Source organism: Ursus maritimus, unplaced genomic scaffold, assembly GCF_017311325.1.
Source record: "Ursus maritimus isolate PB19 unplaced genomic scaffold, ASM1731132v1 scaffold_29, whole genome shotgun sequence".
In the NCBI taxonomy this organism is placed as follows: Eukaryota; Metazoa; Chordata; class Mammalia; order Carnivora; family Ursidae; genus Ursus; species Ursus maritimus.
The window spans coordinates 22,954,476-22,972,895 of NW_024425452.1; the positions used below are offsets into that span (position 1 = coordinate 22,954,476).

At 33.6% G+C, this 18,420-nt stretch overlaps 1 protein-coding gene across 1 annotated transcript in view; it reads left to right on the forward strand.

Annotated features, from left to right (window-relative positions):
* COL19A1 (collagen type XIX alpha 1 chain) overlaps positions 1–18,420 on the forward strand; it is a 299,548-nt gene that overhangs the window by 155,500 nt on the left and 125,628 nt on the right. Inside the window, exon 15 of the mRNA XM_008684899.2 lies at positions 12,159–12,212. Coding sequence (XP_008683121.1) covers positions 12,159–12,212 — 54 coding nt within the window. The remainder of the gene's footprint in view (positions 1–12,158; positions 12,213–18,420) is intronic.

An 18,420-nucleotide genomic window follows, 5' to 3' on the forward strand; every position in this document is an offset into this window, starting at 1 on the left:
GAGCAATTCCTTGCAATTTCAAATGCTAACTTTGAAACTGCATGCAATTAGTGAACTTTGCAAATCATTTTATTTGCCTTAATTTATTCAGTGTTGTAAGTAAAAAATTAATACTTTTTGGGGCGCCTGGGTAGCGCAGTTGTTAAGCGTCTGCCTTCGGCTCAGGGCGTGATCCCGGCATTCCGGGATCGAGTCCCACATCGGGCTCCTCCGCTGGGAGCCTGCCTCTTCCTCTCCCACTCTCCTGCTGTGTTCCCTCTCTCGCTGGCTGTCTCTCTGTCACATAAATTAAAAAAAATCTTTAAAAAAAATTAATACTTTTCAAAATAGTATATTTACATAGTTAAAAACAAAACTGAAAGGGTCATAAAAATAAATATCATATTTGAGTAAATAGATTGGGAACAATTACTTAGCATTTGGAAAAACACAAAGTTGAATACATTTATCACTCCCATACCAATAAAAATATTAGATGGATTAAAATTTTAAAGGTGAAAACTAAACGAGAATGGTCCTATGGAAAATATAGAATTTTTTAAAAGATTTTATTTATTTATTTATTTATTTATTTATTTATTTATTTATTTGAGAGAGAGAGAGAGTACACGCTTGATTGAGGGAAGGGGCAGAGGAACAAGCAGACTCCCTGCTGTGCATGGAGCCCAGACATGGGGCTCCCTCCTAGGACCCTGAGATCTTGAACCAGGCTGAAATCAGACACTTAACCAACTCAACCACCCAGGTGCCCTGGGAAATACAGAAACTTTAAAAATAAATATGAACTGAACTTAGTTTTTAAAAACTGGATAAGGATGTGAACAGAGTTTATACAAAAGAAAGAACAAGATGACTCTTAAACATAAAAAATTCATCTAAATGTACTTATAATAAGAGAAATACAAATTAAAATGTCTCTGAGATACTAATTTTCACGTACAATATTGTCAGTGGTCTCAGTTCTTTTGGATATATACCTAGAAGTGGGACACCTGGATCATATGGTAGTTAATATTTTTAATTTTTCTAGTAACCTCCATACTGGATTTTATAGCCACTGCACCATTTTACATTCCCACCAACAGTGTTCAAGTGTTCCAGTTTTTCCACATCCTTGCCAACACTTACTTTTTCTTTTAAAGTAGCCATCCTAACAGGTGTGAAGTGATCTTTCATTGTGGTTTTAACTTGCATTTTCCTGATGATTACTGATGTTGAACATCTTTTCATTTGCCTATGACAAAATAGCTAAGATACAGAAACACCCTAAATGTCAATTGACAGATAAATGAACAAAAATGTGATATATATACACAGTGAAATATTATTCAGCCTTTAAAATGGATTGGTGCCTCAGTCAGCATTTGACTCTTGGTTTTGGCTCAGGTCATGATCTCCAGGTGGGGAGATCCGAGCCCTGCATCAGGCTCCCACTCAGTGGGGAGTCTGCTTCCTTTCTCCCTCTCCCTTTGTCCCTCTCCCCTGCTCACTCTCCTTCTCTGAAATAAATGAATAAATCTTAAAAAAAAAAAAAAGAAAGAAAGAAAGATATCCTGCCCTATGCAAGAACATGAAAGAACCTGAAGGATATTAGCTAAGTGAAATCAGCCAGTCACAGAAGGACAAATACCATATGATTCCACTAAAGTGAGGTATCTAGCATAGTCAAACTCAATGAAACAGAGTAGAATGATGGCAGTTGCCAGGAGCTAGGAGGAGAAATTACAGAGCTGTTGTTCAATGGGTATAAAGTTTCAGATATAAAAGATTAGTAAGTTCTAGAAATCTACTGTACAACATTGTGCCTGTAGTTAAGAATACTATATTGTGCACTTAAAAATTTGTTAAGAAGGTAGGCCTTATTTTAAATATTCTTACCACAATAAAGAAAGATTGGCAAAGGTCAAAAAGTTTGATAGTATAGCATGTGGGCAAAAATGCAGAGAAACATACTCATACATTCTGCAGAAAGTATATGTGGATATAGACTCTTCGAAAGACAGTTTGATACTGTTTATCGAAATTTCAAATTTTAGCTATGGGTGGTCTCACTCATTTATGAAATTAATGCATGTGCAAGACTATTTGTTTCAGTATTGTTTGAAATAGTAAAATAGGGGCGCCTGGGTGGCACAGCAGTTAAGCGTCTGCCTTTGGCTCAGGGCGTGATCCCGGCGTTATGGGATCGAGCCCCACATCAGGCTCCTCCGCTGTGAGCCTGCTTCTTCCTCTCCCACTCCCCCTGCTTGTGTTCCCTCTCTCGCTGGCTGTCTCTATCTCTGTCGAATAAATAAAGTCTTTAAAAAAAAAAAAAGAAATAATAAAATAATAGAAACAATCTAGATGCCCAGCCACAAGTAAATGGTTAATATAGTTATAGTATTACTCTTATTTTAAAAATATAAAATTTTCACAGTTTTATGACTATGTAAATATTGGTATTTGTAAAGCCAGGTGGTATACTTTTATTGAATAGTTTTGTTGTTGTTTGTTTTGTTTTGTTCCCTGGTGTTTCTAATTGTGTGTTTGCCCTGTAATTATCCTCCATATTTTTCAAATTCTCTCAAGGAGTCTTTTATTTTGGGGAGTCCTATTCAGACCTTTTACTCCATTCTTGGCTACTAGCTTTTCAGGCAAACTACAAAATTCTCATTCTCTGACTCCTTTTACTTATTTATTTTTCTCGGTTGATTCCAAATCTTCTTTTACTTGTCATCTCCTTTCTTGGTTTCACTCTTTCATTTATGTGAATTCATTTCAAGCGAATTATTAGGAGAATGTAAAAGGGAGGTAAATTTTCTAAGATTTTACATGTCTAAAAATATTTTTTTCTACTTGCACACTTGATTGCTCATTTGTCTTGGTACTGAATTCTAGGTTAGAAATTATTTCCATCAGAATTATAAAGGTTTTGCTAATTGTCTGATGAGAAATTATGAATTCTTTTTCTTATGAATTCTTTTTCTTCCTGGTTTCCTAAGTAGAAGGAAAGCAAAAACTGGTGTCTAATTCACCACTCTTCTCCTGAAACTCTTCATTCAAGCTAACACAGGAAGGACATGTTTTCAATTCCCTTTCTGATTGGATAGAAACAGCCTCTATCTGCTCCTTCCTCTGTGCCAGGTGGTTCATGTTCAAATTTATGATCCGTGAGAATTATCTCTTGATGTGTGGTGATGAGGTATTTGATATTTAGAAATACTCTTCTATTAATGGAGCCTAGCTTCCAGATTACTGTCCTATGTGAACTCTTAGACATCAAAAGTTGAACATTGACTCTTTTATTGTCTTTACACTTATGCTATTATGATATTAATCCTTCTGAGGGAAATGTATGCTCCTTGCAGAAAGGGGGAAGGCCAGTGGAAGGAAGATAAAAAGAGAAAAGTCTTCGGGGCACTTGAGTGGCTCAGTCCATTAAGAGTTGGATGCTTGATTTCAGCTCAGGTTATGATCTCAGGGTTGTGAGATCGAGCCCCATGTTGGGCTCCACGCTAAGTGCGGTGTCTGCTTGAGATTCTCTCATCTCCCTCTGCCCCTCCCCCTGCTCATGTGTGCACACTCTGTCTAAATAAATAAATAAATAAAATCTTAAAAGAGAAAAGTCTTCAATATATGTTTTTAATATATTTTTAAAATTCCTTTATTACAGTATGGAGCATTTTCCCCTCTTAAAAGTTTGGTTTTTACCACCTAACTCAATGAGTTGCTACTTACTTAGTCTGATATTGTATTAACCATCTTCATAGTTATCTGCATTAAATTCATAGGTCTTTCATGTGGTGTGTGACTATCTCTGTACTGATTTATGTTTTAACCCCAAAATTACTAGATTAAAGTTTCCTTCAGTCTTGTCACTTATGTTGCATAGCCTAAATATAAAAGTTATTCATGATATTAAATTTGGAATTACATTTGTATCATGTTGTCGATTCTCAGAAGTTATCAGAAGACATTTTAAAGCAACCTATGTGTAGATTATTCCCTCTTTCTGCACTGGAACCATGTCTCCATGTGGTCAGTGACCTACGTCAAAACCAGTCCAAAAGCAGACTGTTGTTATGACCAGACTCATCATTAAAACATAAAAAAGGAATCAATCATATTCTTCCTCATATAAATCATTAAGACATATGATATAAATGGATTTGATAGACCATTGGCCTACCAATTTTTTACTTGTCAGCATGGTCTTGAGTTAACTGAAATCAAACCATTTCATTATTGGGTTAGGGCCAAAATAAAGCAAATTTACATAAAGTTTTTCATAGTCAAGAAAACTAAAAATATAAATTAACAAAATAAGAAAATATTTATGAGAAGTCAATTAAAGTGAGTCAAGAATAATTACCAAATATAAAACTACATGATTTTAAATGATATAAGCATTTTAAATAACTTGATTGGTTCTATTTCTTATTAATTAATGTTGTATAGATACATTAACCTCTTCAGTTCATGTTGTTTTTTCAAAAAGTAAGTACTTAATCCTCATCAATATGAAATAAATTTAATGCAACTTACGTTTCTTTCTCTAATGAAGGGCAACTCCTCCAAATAGAAGTAGAGCATCTATTTTGCAATTTACCACATAAGAATTAAAAATAACTTGGATTCTTTTGATATCAAGTGGGATTTGTGGAAGAATATAAATTTTTTAATAGGAATTTTGGTAGCTATGAAAATTAATGTTCTCACTATAGCAGATGTACCAAGAGAAGGAATTTTGGTAGCTATGAAAATTAATGTTCTCACTATAGCAGATGTACCAAGAGAAGGAATTTTGGTAGCTATGAAAATTAATGTTCTCACTATAGCAGATGTACCAAGAGAAGTGTAAAGAATCAGGATCTAGTGGTCATTCAGCCATTCAGTGCCTACTACATGCAATTCACAGTACTAGGTAATCAGAGTGGAAGATAACTGAGGATACATACAAATTACAAAGTAGAGTATCTCCTAACAGGGGCAAAAATTCTTGTTAGAGGAAAGTTTGTGGGGAGTACAGATGTCCTACAGTTTTCCAGATTCGCAGACTATATGTTCTATTATTTAATTTATATTTCTGGTGTTAATGGCTGAATCAATAGTGATTGAAAACATGCGATTTCAGAATCTATGTATAAAAAGAGATGTGATTTCTGAGTTCAGAAAACAGAAAAAAGATTATTCCTAAATTTATCTTTGTAACCACATGGAACAATCATAATTCATTATATCTCATGTCCAAAATTCTGGCCGGACTTTCAAATGAAACTATTAAATTTTGAAAGCACTATAGATGAACTCTATGTTTTAAATTGTTGAAGACAGGATAAAATTGTCCATCCAATTATGGAACCTGTTTGCTGTAACTGATAATGATTGAAACATTCCTGTGTACACAAATATTTCATAGAATTTTCTTTCTAATGATGCTTCTTCACATTCTTCTCTTGTCAGTGTTCCTGGAAAGATTTGTCAAAGGTTTTTTTTTGTTGTTGTTATTTGTTTGTTTGTTTTAGTATATGAGAGAGATTCTGTTGTTTTTTTTAATTCCAAAGACGTCTGTTTTCTAGTGTGCAGTGACAACTACTTATGATAAAATGTTAGGCTTTTTATATATAACATAGAATTCCTTTTCTGAATACTTTCACACCCTAAGGGAAATTCTTTCTTGTGTCATGATAATTCTATGAAATGACATAAGACCAGTCACTCCTTTAGTTTATTAACATAAACATTCTTGATTCCACTTCTCAGAACCACTTCCCATGACTGAACTATGTGAGCCACATTTTTACTAATTCACTTTTGTTTTTTTCTGAGGTCTCCAACTTATCAAATTTGTTCCCATTGTTCTCATATTAAAGGCATGAAATTTTCTATAAAAACAGACAAACTCTGTTTTCCATTTTAATTTTGTACACTCTATTTGAAAGACAGAAAATGTCCTAGTGGTATTTTAAGAATCTGTGAAGATCCTGCTTAATCTTATGTTTCAAGTCTATGAAGCATATTCTAAGGCAATAATCGTAACAGTTAAAATACACTTACTTGCATAACATTTTTGTTGAAGTTGGTTTTGGCTATTATATATTCTGCAACATCCCTAGCAAGGGAGTGCAAATAATATTTCAAAATGAAACTTCCCTCTTTTACTTTAGCTTCTTTCTTTGATTAAGTAGTTATGAATCTATCTTCCCTCTTTTCACAAATGAAAATGTGTTTAAATGCAATTAATCTACCCTATTAACTCTACTAAACATCTGCTGTATTTGTTAAACACTTCAAAATTCTGTTCTGAACCAGTTAATTCTAAGTAATTTCTCAGTTAAATATTTACATGGACTTCCATAATGATAAGCTCTAGCCTGTTTTAAGTAATCAGCAGATTGTCCACAGAGAGCTATGTGTCGTGTAACACACTGTAATAGCTGTCCCCTGGAATTTAAAATGGTTTAGCTGCCTTGGACTATTTTTTACACAGTTTTATCCTAGCCAGAAGAGGTAATAGCCTTATGAATTCCTTTCCCTATCAACATTTTTAATGTCCAGAATTCCACTTAAAAAAAAGAAAAAAGAATGGATGCCTGTGTAGACATATGAAGATGTTTACATCACGAATCTCCAAAATACGTTCTTATACTTTGAGAAAAGCAATAAATCCTCATGTTTATGAAATTTTAGGAAAAATCCAGTTTACAGTTATTTTCATTGCACACTAAATACATGAAAAAAGTAGAAAAAATAAATCAGCATTACTCTTCAGCAAACGAAATCAAAGAGGAAACTAATGCACAGATTGTACATAAGATACAATTCTCTAACTTGAAAAGTGGTATACATCTATAAAACATCAAATAGTGGTCAAAGATTTAAATAAGTTTCATAATAGAGGTGATATCATAAGTGGTAAATAATTCTTAAGTGAACTGTAAGACAATTTTACTTTCGGGTATCAGATAATTAAATGAATACTTTAGATGAGAAATACAGACAAGACAGAAAGTTCTCCAATTTGGTATCTAAGTTAAAGTTTTGAAAAAAGTATGATTAGATGTTGACCAGAAATCTGTTTCCTACCACCATGACCCAGTATTATCCCATTCCAGTGTTTTCTTCCTTATGATCCAATTTACTAAGTATCTATTGAGTCTCTTCTATAAATGTGGTAGAGATAAAAAAAAAAATGATGATCTGTCCTCTAGGACTCCTAGTAAACTACGAGAATAAATAAAGTACACACATAATGGCATTAAGGCCAGAGTAAGAAAGAATTGTGGGAAGGGTCTGAGACAAATGCTAAGCTCTACCCAAGTTTAGGTAGGCTGGAGCTTAGGTATATGTATAATTTTCAATAGTAAGTGATCAGCAAATTCACTATTTGACTTTGCTAGTTGGAAGTAGTAGTAAACTGGATAATTGTAAATAATGAATCAACCCCAAATTTTAATTTCTTATTTGGGAAAAAATATGATTTTTCTGTAGTTGGTTGACCTATGTTTTACTAATGGCAATGCTGATACTATTTTTCTTTGTAAATGTTAACTAATATTCCATAAGACACCTCTAAATATTCTGAACTTTAATGCAACATGGCTAGGATTAAAAATTGGTCATGGATAATTCAAATAATGAATAATCCATTTGAGATTAGACTTAGCAAATATAAGGTAGGGGTGGGACATGGGTTTCAGAATCATGAACATTTAGGAAGCATATTAGTGGGCTTATGTGTGTGTGTACCATTTAGACTCTACACACAAAAGGTTCTCATAAATATTTTTAAGTCCATTGAATCTATTCCAAATCAAGTTTAATATTTTTGCATTTTTGTAGGGTTTTGTATATAATTTCTCCAACTAAGGGAGTGCAATTTTGATTATATGTGGCTCAGAATTAATTGTACTCCCGTCATGAATATTTGGTGTGTGTATATTTTAGTAGCTCATGTTTAAAAACACTGAAAGAGCTGTCAACATTTGGACAGATATCAAAAATGTTATATATAAGTTTGACTATTCATGAAATGATAATAGTTTCCTAAGGGTAAAAGGAAGGATTTTAATCTAGAGCCAAGATTGTGTCAGTCTTTTAAAAAATGACACAACTCCCTGTAATTATATTATAATTAATACTTGGTATATTTGGATTTTAAAAGTTGTTTTTCTTATGTGCATTATAAATGTACCATCCTAAAGTTGGCCTAATTAGCCAAATTTCCTCGGTTATATATCATTTGGCAGGTGTTTTTTGTAAAAAAAAAATCAAACAAAACTGATCACTTTTTTCATTCCTTGTTTTTTATTCCTGCCTAAATCAATAAAACATAGGCTTTCTATGCCCCTATAACATTAAATTGTTCCAAGAACAGGGTGCCTGGGCGGCTTCGGTTAGTTAAGGCATCTGCCTTCAGCTCAGGTCATAATCCTGGGATCCTGGGATTGAGTCCTGAATCAGGCTCCCTGCTCAGCGGGGAGTCTACTTATCCCTCTGCCCTTCCCCCTGCTCATGCTCTCTCTCTCTTGCAAAAATAAATAAATAAAATCTTTAAAAATTAACAAATAAAAATATATAGTTTCAAGAGTAGATAAAAGAATTAAAGTAATAAATACATATATTTTACTAGTGTTTTGTAGTGAAAGAATCAGAAAGATTTGAGGAAACACTGAGGATTTGTGATACATGCAGAATTTTTTGTATTAATGCTTTCTGAAAATGAGTTACAGTAATTTTTATTAAATACTGATAGCTTTAAACAAATGGAAGCTATCTGAATGAAAAATTATGTTTAGAGCTTTTTTCTATTCAAAATAAAATTAGATGTTGAAATTATGCATATTATGACATTTATTAAAGCATTTTCTTCTATAAAAAATGAATATATACATAATAAATAATTATAGGTCATCACAGCACATCTGATTTTTTAGTTTAAAGGTAACCACAACTTTTAAAGAAAAAGGTCAGAATGTATAAATGTATCCTAAATTTTTTAAAATTAGGTAACAAAAGAATGTTTCTTCTGGAATGGAGGTAAATTCAGATTTGTTTGAATCTTTATTGCTAGATTTCTCATTTATTCCAAGCCATTTAAGCACTTAATATATGATAGGTTAATCATAAATATTTGTAAAACTCTTCGAAAATTATTGGCTTTACCCAAAAACTTAACTAAAGTGAATTGATTTTCCAGTATGTTTTTTTCACTCAGACATTAATAGGTCCATAGTATGAATAAGACAGATTCTACCTGTTGTCCTTAGAGCTTGGTGAATCATTATCTGCACAATCATTTAAATGAACTTAAGATAAGTACTTTAAAGGTCAAGTACAAGGCACTTTAAAACTGATGAACCAAGACTCTCATCCCTTCCCGTGGAAAGTCAGGGAAGGTCAGGCTGGGTTTTCTTTTCTTTTTTCTTTTTTCTTTTTTCTTTAAATTCAAGTTAGTTAGCATATAGTGTATTATTAGTTTCAGGGGTAAAATTTAGTGATTCATCAGTTGCGTATAATACCCGGTGCTCATTACGTCCTGTGCCCTACTTCATGCCTGTCACCCACCCACCTCCACTTCAGCAACCCTTACTTTGTTCTTTATAGTTAAGACTCTCTTATGGTTTGCCTCCCGCTGTTTTTATCTTATTTTATTTTCCCTTCCCTTCCCCTATGTTTATTTTTTTTCCTTAGATTCCACATATGAGTGAAATCATATGGTATTTGTCTTTCAAGGACTGACTTATTTCCCTTAGCAAAATACACTCTAGTTCCATTTAATCATTACAAATGGCAAGATTTCATTCTTTTTGATGGCTGAGTAATATTCCATTGTATATATATATACCACATCTTCTTTATCCATTCATCAGTCAATGGAGATCTGGGCTCTTTCCATATTTTGGCAATTTTGGACATTGCTGCTATAAACATTGGGGTGCATGTGCCCCTTTGAATCACTATGTTTGTATTTTCTGGATAAATACCTTGTAGTGCAATTGCTGGGTCATAGGGTAGTTCTATTTTTAACTTTTTGAGGAACTTCCATACTGTTTTCCAGAGTGGCTGCACCAGCTTGCATTCCCACCAATAGCGTAAGAGAGTTCCCCTTTCTCCGCATCCTTGCCAACATTTATTGTTTCCTGAGTTGTTAATTTTAGCCATTCTGACTGGCATGAAGTGGTATCCCGTTGTGGTTTTGATTTGTATTTCCCTGAGGATAAGTGATATTTAGCATTTTCTCATATGTCTCAGCCATTTGTATGTCTTCTTTAGAGAAATGTCCATTCATGTCTTCTGCCCATTTCTTGACTGGATTTTTTGTTTTCTGGGTATTGAGTTTGATAAGCTCCTTATAGATTTTGGATACTAGCCTTTTATCTGATATGTCATTTGCAAATACCTTCTCCCATTCTGTAGGCTTCTTTTTAGTTTTGTTGATTGTTTCCTTTGCTGTGCAGAAGCTTTTTATCTTGATGAAGTCCCAATAGTCCATTTTTGCTTTTGTTTCCCTTGCCTCTGAAGACATGTCTAGTAGGAAGTTGCTATGGCCGAGTTCAAAGAGGTTTCTTCCTGTGTTCTCCTGTAGGATTTTGATGGATTCTTGTCTCACATTGAGGTCTTTCATCAATTTTGAATTTATTTTTGTGTCTGGTATAATAAAGTGGTCTAGTTTCATTCTTCTACATGGCTATCCAATTTTCCCAACATCATTTGTTGAAGAGACTCTTTTTTCCATTGGATATTCTTTCCTGCTTTGTCAAAGATTAGTTGACCAAGTAGTTGTGGGTCCATTTTTGGGGTCTCTATTCTGTTTCATTGACCTAAGTGTCTGTTTTTGTGCCAGTACCATACTGTCTTGATGATTACAGCTTTGTAATACAGCTTGAAGTCCAGAATTGTGACCAGGCTGGGTTTTCTTAAGATCAGTTTGGCATGATGTGGAGAATGGAGGGGTTGGTGTCTGGTTCAAGTAGGAAGCAGAGGAGCAAGCAATAAGTGATGATTAGAGCTATAGGAATGAAAAGAAATAGATGGTTCCAAATATACTTTGGAGATGCACCAACCGAACTTGGTAACTGGATGTGAAAGAGAGATTTGAGAGGGGAAAGTACAGAAGATGAGTTCTAGATTTCTGGCATGAGCACTAACAGGATGTTGTGTGAATTAACTGAGTTGGAGAATGCCAAAAGAGAATCCAGTTAGGGAGAAGAGGGTCCTAAGTTCAGTGTTTGATGTGCTAAGTTTCAGATGCCCAAAAGAAGTATCTCAAGCAGGTGGTTGGATACCTACATTGTAAATCTTAGAATCACTGGCTTAAAATATTCAAAGCCCATGGTATATTAGATCATGGCAAGAGAATGCAGACTGAGAAGAAAATGAGCCTAAATTTCCACATTTAAAACATTGAATAGGGAAAGAGGAAGCATCAGGAGAGCTAAGAAGAAACTTTCAGAGAGGCAATAACTACTGACAATTTAAAAAAATATATAGCATCATTTTGAGTTTCATGTTGAGTAAGAATTCCTGTGTAAAAGTAACTGTGACAGTAAGGAGACTTGACTTATAGATTAGCAGCACCTGGGATTTCCTGGGCCTTTTTTATAATCTGAAAAAAAATGCTTTTTTTTTCCTGTCTCCTGATAATGTTGTTGTGAGAAAGTATTAAATACTGTCTATGATATTAAAAATTAAATGTTACGAAAAGACATATATTGAAGCCAACATCATAATCATGTGTTTTCTTAGTGGGTACTTAGAAGAGCTACTCTCAACCAAAAATGTGGCTATATTTATAGAGTTCATATATAGAAAGAACCTTTTTTTTTTTCTGCTTGCAAATATTGTTACTACTTATTTATGTTAGTTTGGTGAAACATAGTTCTGACCACTTGGGAGTCAGAAAGGAAGGAAGTCTGGAGTCTTGAAGTGAACCCTGGCCTCACACCTGGTTTGGAATCGCCTTTTTTTCTTTTCTAGAGTTAGCTCCAAAGACAAACCAGTCACAGAAGGACAATTTACTATTATTACTATATTACAGAGTCTAACTTTGGAAGAGCTCAAATCACTTTAAAAGTTTTGTTTAATGAATAAAATAGGTATTACTTTTCACATCATTCTTTGTGATGCAAGTGTACTTCGAACAGTCTATTAACATGTGTTCTTTCCACCCCCCACAGGGTTCCCTGGGGATACAAGGCCCACAGGGTCCACCTGGAAAAGAAGGTCAGAGGGTAAGTAAACTTGGAACAACTGGCAGGCATTACTATCTCACGGCTTACTTATTTCTGAACATTAATAAAAATAAACCCAAAATACGGCAAGCAGATGGGCATAAGGAGCATATTAACTATCCAAAGGCTGAAATTTGAGATTTGAGATTTTGACAGAGCTTTTACAATCCAGAAAGTTCTATATACTTTCAAGATTGGCAGCACAAATGTAGAGATATAGTTTAGGTGAAATGAATTAACTGTAACTTGATCTAGGACACGTTGGTCATATTTTGGGGTTTTGAGTTAAGCTGATCTTTGCAGAGTTAAGTTGATGAGTATCTTTGTGGAGTTCCTGCTTGTTCATGAATTCTGTAAGGATTGTGGATATTAACTACAGTCTTTAGTTGAATTAAATTATTGACATTAGTGATGCTTTGTAAATCTTCTTTCATTACAGTTTACTGCCTTTGAGATAAAATACGTAGTAAGTGAATAAATAATAGTTACATTAGTTAGTCTTAGCTTCCCCCAGGAAAGGGAACCCCTGCAGTGATAATGGGTAAGCTTCACTTCAACACTTCAGCAGTGGGTCACCCCATTCTTATGGCTTATTGTTATTACTATTTTCAAATCATTTTAAAATCTTGAAACATTTTATGTGCTTACTCATATGATTATTGTTATTAACTTTTGTTACCTTATAGATGAGGATTATATGACTCAGAGTTTAGGTGATTTGCCTAAAGTCAAAGAGCTAATAAAAAGTAGAGTCAGAACTTGAATATGGAGCTTCTGATTCTAAATCCCACATTCTCTTTTACTGTCCTAGGATATTAACCCCAAATCTCTTTTTTAGTCATTTTTGTTTATCATTCCCAGTTTTGTCCTCTGGCAAATAAGTCTTTTGCCTCAAGTATATCAGAATCCTTCAAGTACTGGGGAACCAGTGATATATTTTACCAAGATTTACCTTTTATCAGGTTAATAAAATCCCATTTCTCTTAACTCCCTCTTATATGGACTTCTGACTCCCAACATGCTGATAGTATTTCTCAGAAAATACTTATGGACTTTCTGGAGGTATCAAGAATGGAACTGAACATGTGTGGTGTTATTTAGTGCAGAGCAAAATGTGGCGAGTATGCCTTTGTACTATAGACAGTATACCTCTACTGGAGCTTAAGATTGAGCTGATACACTTCTGTGTATTTTTTTTTTTAACTAATTCCTTCTACTAAAGCGGCTTTGTTTCTTTGTTTTTATTTATTTATTATTTTTGGTAGTACAATTAAGATTTGATTTGGACAAAAATCAAAATTAAAAACTAAAAAATTTTATGTTTACTTTTTATTACAAATGGCTAATTCAGTGAACACGAAAGGGCTTAATAAATTTTGATGGTTAAGAGAATAAAAGGAAAAGTTTTGTGAATAATGGCTAAGATTTATGAATCACCTATAATGTGCTAAATGTTTCACATTATTATTATTTCATTTATTTATTTCTCAAAATAGCTCTATGAGATATGTAATACTATCATCCACATAGAGGAACTGAGGTTTTTAAGCAACTTGGAAAGGACACATTGCCAATAAGTGGAACTATGCTGATATTTTAAAATTATTTATAAAGCAGTCCTATCTGTGTTCTGCTCCCAATACCTGTATATACAACTGTAGTTTCCCCATTGGTTCTCCAGCCCCTCTCTATTCAAGAGTTCATTAATCCGCTTGATCAAAGTTTAAGTAATGTCAGGGAGAAAAATAGAAAATAACTTATCTAGATTTAGGTTTTTGACTCTGCCTTAAGCAATTAACTCACTGGGGGCAGAGGACAAGATGAAATGACCTTATGTAGTTAATTTCCAAGCTGCTGATTCTTTTTTTCTCCAATGATAGCCAAGATGTCTAATTGCATCTAGGACCATATTTCCAAGTTAATTTCTATGTTCTGCATCCAGAGGACATTTTCCTTCTAATAACTCTCCTTTCCTGGAAACTGAATGATAAATTATACCTCCTAGTTAATACCAAATATATAAGGAACTCATGCAACTCAACAGCAAACCCTAGTTACCCATTTAAAAATTGGCAAAAAAGCTGAATAGTTTCTTAAAAGAAGACATACAAATGGCCAACAGGTACATAAAAAGGTGCTAAATATCACTAATCATCAGGAAATGCAAATCAAAACCATGAGGAGATGTCACCTCATACCTGTTAGAATTGCTGTTATCAGAAAGATGGGAGATAACAAGTGCTGGTGAGGACAGGAGGAAAAGGGAACCCTGGTGCACTCTTGGTGAGAATGTAAATTGGTACAACCACTGTGGAAAAGAGTATGGAGGTTTCTCAAAAAATTAAAAATAGAACTTACTTACAACCCAGCAATTTCACTTCTGGGTGTATGTCCAAAGGAAATGAAATGAGCATTTCATGGAATTATCTGCACTCTCATGATATGCAAACAACTTAAATGTGTATTGACAGATGAATGAATAAAAAAAATGTGATTAGACAAACTCACACGCAGATGTACACAGTGAAATATTATTCAGTCTTAAAAAAGAAGAAAATCCTGCATGGAGGACATTGTGCTAAATGAAATAAACCAGACACAGAAAGACAAATACTGTGTGATCTTATTTATATGTCTAAATCCAAAAATGTCAAATTCATAGAAACAGAGAGTAGAATGGTGGTTACCAGGGACTGGGATGAGGAGGATGGGGGAAATATTGGTCAAGGTGTACAAAGTTTTAGTTATGCAAGATAAATAAGTTCTGGAGATGTAATGTACGACAATGAGACTATAATTAATATTGTATTGTATACTTGAAATTTGCTAGAAGGGTAGATCTTAAGTGTTTTCACCATAAAAAAAGAAAAAGGTAATTATGTGTGAGGTGATGGATATGTTGATTAGCTTGATCATGGCGAATAGTTCACATACCAGATCATCAAGTTGTGTACCTTAAATATACACAATTTTAGTCAACTGTATTCTCAAAATAGAAATACGTAATAATAAACAGATTTTTAGTTCCAATTCCCAAAAACTTATACTCTGTTGGTGGTTTGAGATGGAAATTATAGAGCTAGGTGCATGAGGCTAGGTTGAGGTTATTATGTCTGAATTATCCCTCCTATGGCAGAGTTGTTTGTGTGTGCGTGGTAAGAATATTTGACATGAAATCTACCCTCTTAACGAATTTTTAAGTGCATGACGATATCACACTTTTGACTTGTACATGTGGTCAATTTGATGTTCCCTTCTTTTATTTTAATGAAAACTTCTGCCAAGTCAGATGTTCATCCATCCCATTGTACAGTTGCCTTTTTGAATCACAGAGAAGGAACTGATCCTTGTCATTGTTAAATCTCATCTTCTGGATTTTAATCCCTAATATCATTCTGTTAGTTTTCTTTTCTAGTGAAATAGCTCCCAGCTTTATGTCACCTTAAAATTTGATAAGCCTATCCTCTAAGTCTTCATGCAAATCTTTAATAAATTCTGAACAGAATAGAACCTGACAGTTTCACCTAACACCAGCAAAGGCTGCCATCTTGATTACCACTGATGTTCTTGTGGCATGATAATTAAATCATGTACAAATACATTAAACTCTACCTCCTTCCCACCCACATTTCTTAATTTGGCTTGTAAGATAATTATGAGAGTCCTTGTCAGAGACTAGCTGAAACGAAAAAAATATTCAAATGAGGCTTTTTAAAAATAATAATGCTTCAAATTGAAATTGTACCCTCTCAAAGCTTGCATTTCAGAGGAAGGTGGGTTAAAGAATAAATTAAACTTATGTATTCTTCATGATAATTATGGAGGAACGTATTCAAATTATAAAGTTCAACCACTACTTTATGCAAATGTACTCCATTTATAAATATGTATAGTCTCAATAGTTTCATGTTACTTTTATTTTATCCTCTATCAAGAGTAACAGTGTTAGAAACTAAAGAATGTAAAGGAATTTTATAGATACTGTTAGGCCTGGCTTGTCATTATTACTACCACCTTTCACAAGTGCTGTATTTATTGAGGAAGAAGCTGGAACAGGTATTATTGACATTATCCACATTTACAAATATTATTTCCAAATACAATCCATGATTTATTCTGCTTTATAAGCTACTTAAAAGGGAAGCAAATTAATTTAAGAAGTGAGCATTCTTACATATTTACAGTTAGGTCCATCTTTAGTGCCACCATGTCTCCTCCACTCAAGAGTTAGGGAGCACTCAGCTCTTTTAGATATATTAATGTACTTGTATGTATATGTGTGTGTATGTATGCACACACACTGCAAGCTAAGACCAGTAATTTTTCCATTTCACTGAAGCTTGCAATAGAAAACAAAAGAAAAATCTATGAATTAAAAAAAATTTTTTTATTAACACATTGTCAACAAAACTCTTATATTTTGATTACAGGTGTTTGACCAGGAAGGAATTAACTATCATTAAGTTAATTGAAATGACATATAAAATATGTGGCAAGTCTTATACACCTTATTCCTGGGTATAAATGTCTTTAATGAAATAAGAACATTTAATTTTATATAAATCATTGATTTCTTCATTTTCCTCAATGGTTAAATAGACAATAGATTCTGCTCTACCAATATCTCACAGTTATGGTTAGTTTCAAACATAGGTGTCACAAAAACCAAAAAACAAATATAGGTGTAACATGTAAAGGTACTTTGAACAATATCAAACATCGTAGAAACATGTTAATATTACTATTGTTATTGTTATTAAGGCATACAGATTTTGATTGATAAATACCTTTTCTTTTTCTCTTTGACCCTTTGTGTACAGTTTTCTATAAGCACAATAAGAAGGGAATAATGAAGGGGGAGTAAACAGAAGTGGAAATGAACCACGAGAGACTATGGACTCTGGGAAACAAACTGAGGGCTTCAGAGGGGAGTGGGGTGGGGGAGTGGGCTAGCCCAGTAATGGGTATTAAGGAGGGCACATATTGCAGGGAGCACTGGGTGTTATACGCAAACAATGAATCACGGAACACTACATCAAAAACTAATGATGTACTGGGTGGTGACTAACATAACGTAATAAAAATTTTAAATTAAAACAAAAAGAACACTATTTTTCTCCAAGAACCACACCAAATTTCTGTTTCAAAGTTGTATTAGTTGATTTTATTCTTTTCATTGGCTTTTAAGTAGCTAAATCTTAGATTATAAAGTGTTCATTTAATAAAATACATGGCAGTATTCTTCTCATACTTAGAAGTTTCTCTTAACCTCAGCAATGTTTCATGGCAATATATATCTGAGATTTATAGTTTTTTTTTCTTTACCTCCTGATTTTCTTCTTTGATTCTGTCATATATATAATATATATACATATATATATATACATTTTTTTTTACTTTGTTATCTTTTTAAAGTCCTACAGGTAAAACATTTGGCCGGCATATTTTTAAGTCTCACATCCTTTATAGATTAACACAATTCTTAAAATTCAGCTTATGTTTAGCACTGACCCTAAGACTCAGATGAAAGCATATCAGAGAGAAGTAAGGGAGAAAAACATGGGGGCCAAGAGAATGTTCAGCCCATAATGAGGTCAGAGAAGGGCCAGAATAGGGACCAAGACATTGCAGAACCAAGAAGCCAACAGAAGAGTATTTCAGAATGTACAGAGGTTGAACAGGATTAAAATTTGGAACAAAGTCAGGGGAAAGATATTGGATAAAAGAAGAGGTGTCTGGAATTGATGCCAGCTGAAAGAAGAGTTTTAGTTGAATAATTGAGAGAGCATTAGAAATGAAAATTGCAAGAAAGGTGTAAATTAGGGGGTGAATTGTGAGGAAGCAGAGACAGCAATGGGGAATCCATTGGAGGCATAAGGACAGGAACTGGATGGGAGCCCAGAAAGTATCTTAGTGAAAAGTGGAGTATTTCAGACAGCTGAGTATGTTCATAGAAGTTTATATGAAATATCTCAAAAAAAACCCCGGTATTTATAAAAATTCCCTCTAAGATTTAGATTCCTTGAAGGGTTTCCTAGTATTCTTAATAGAATTTCCCAAAATATAAAAAAAATATATTGTTTTAATGTGACCTCGGATTTTTCCTTTTTTGTCACATTAAGTGCATGTCTGTATAGTCTTGAGATTGGCATAAAACTATCATGGACTTTTTAAAGAAGTCACTCTAGGTCTCTGAAAAGAAAAGCAT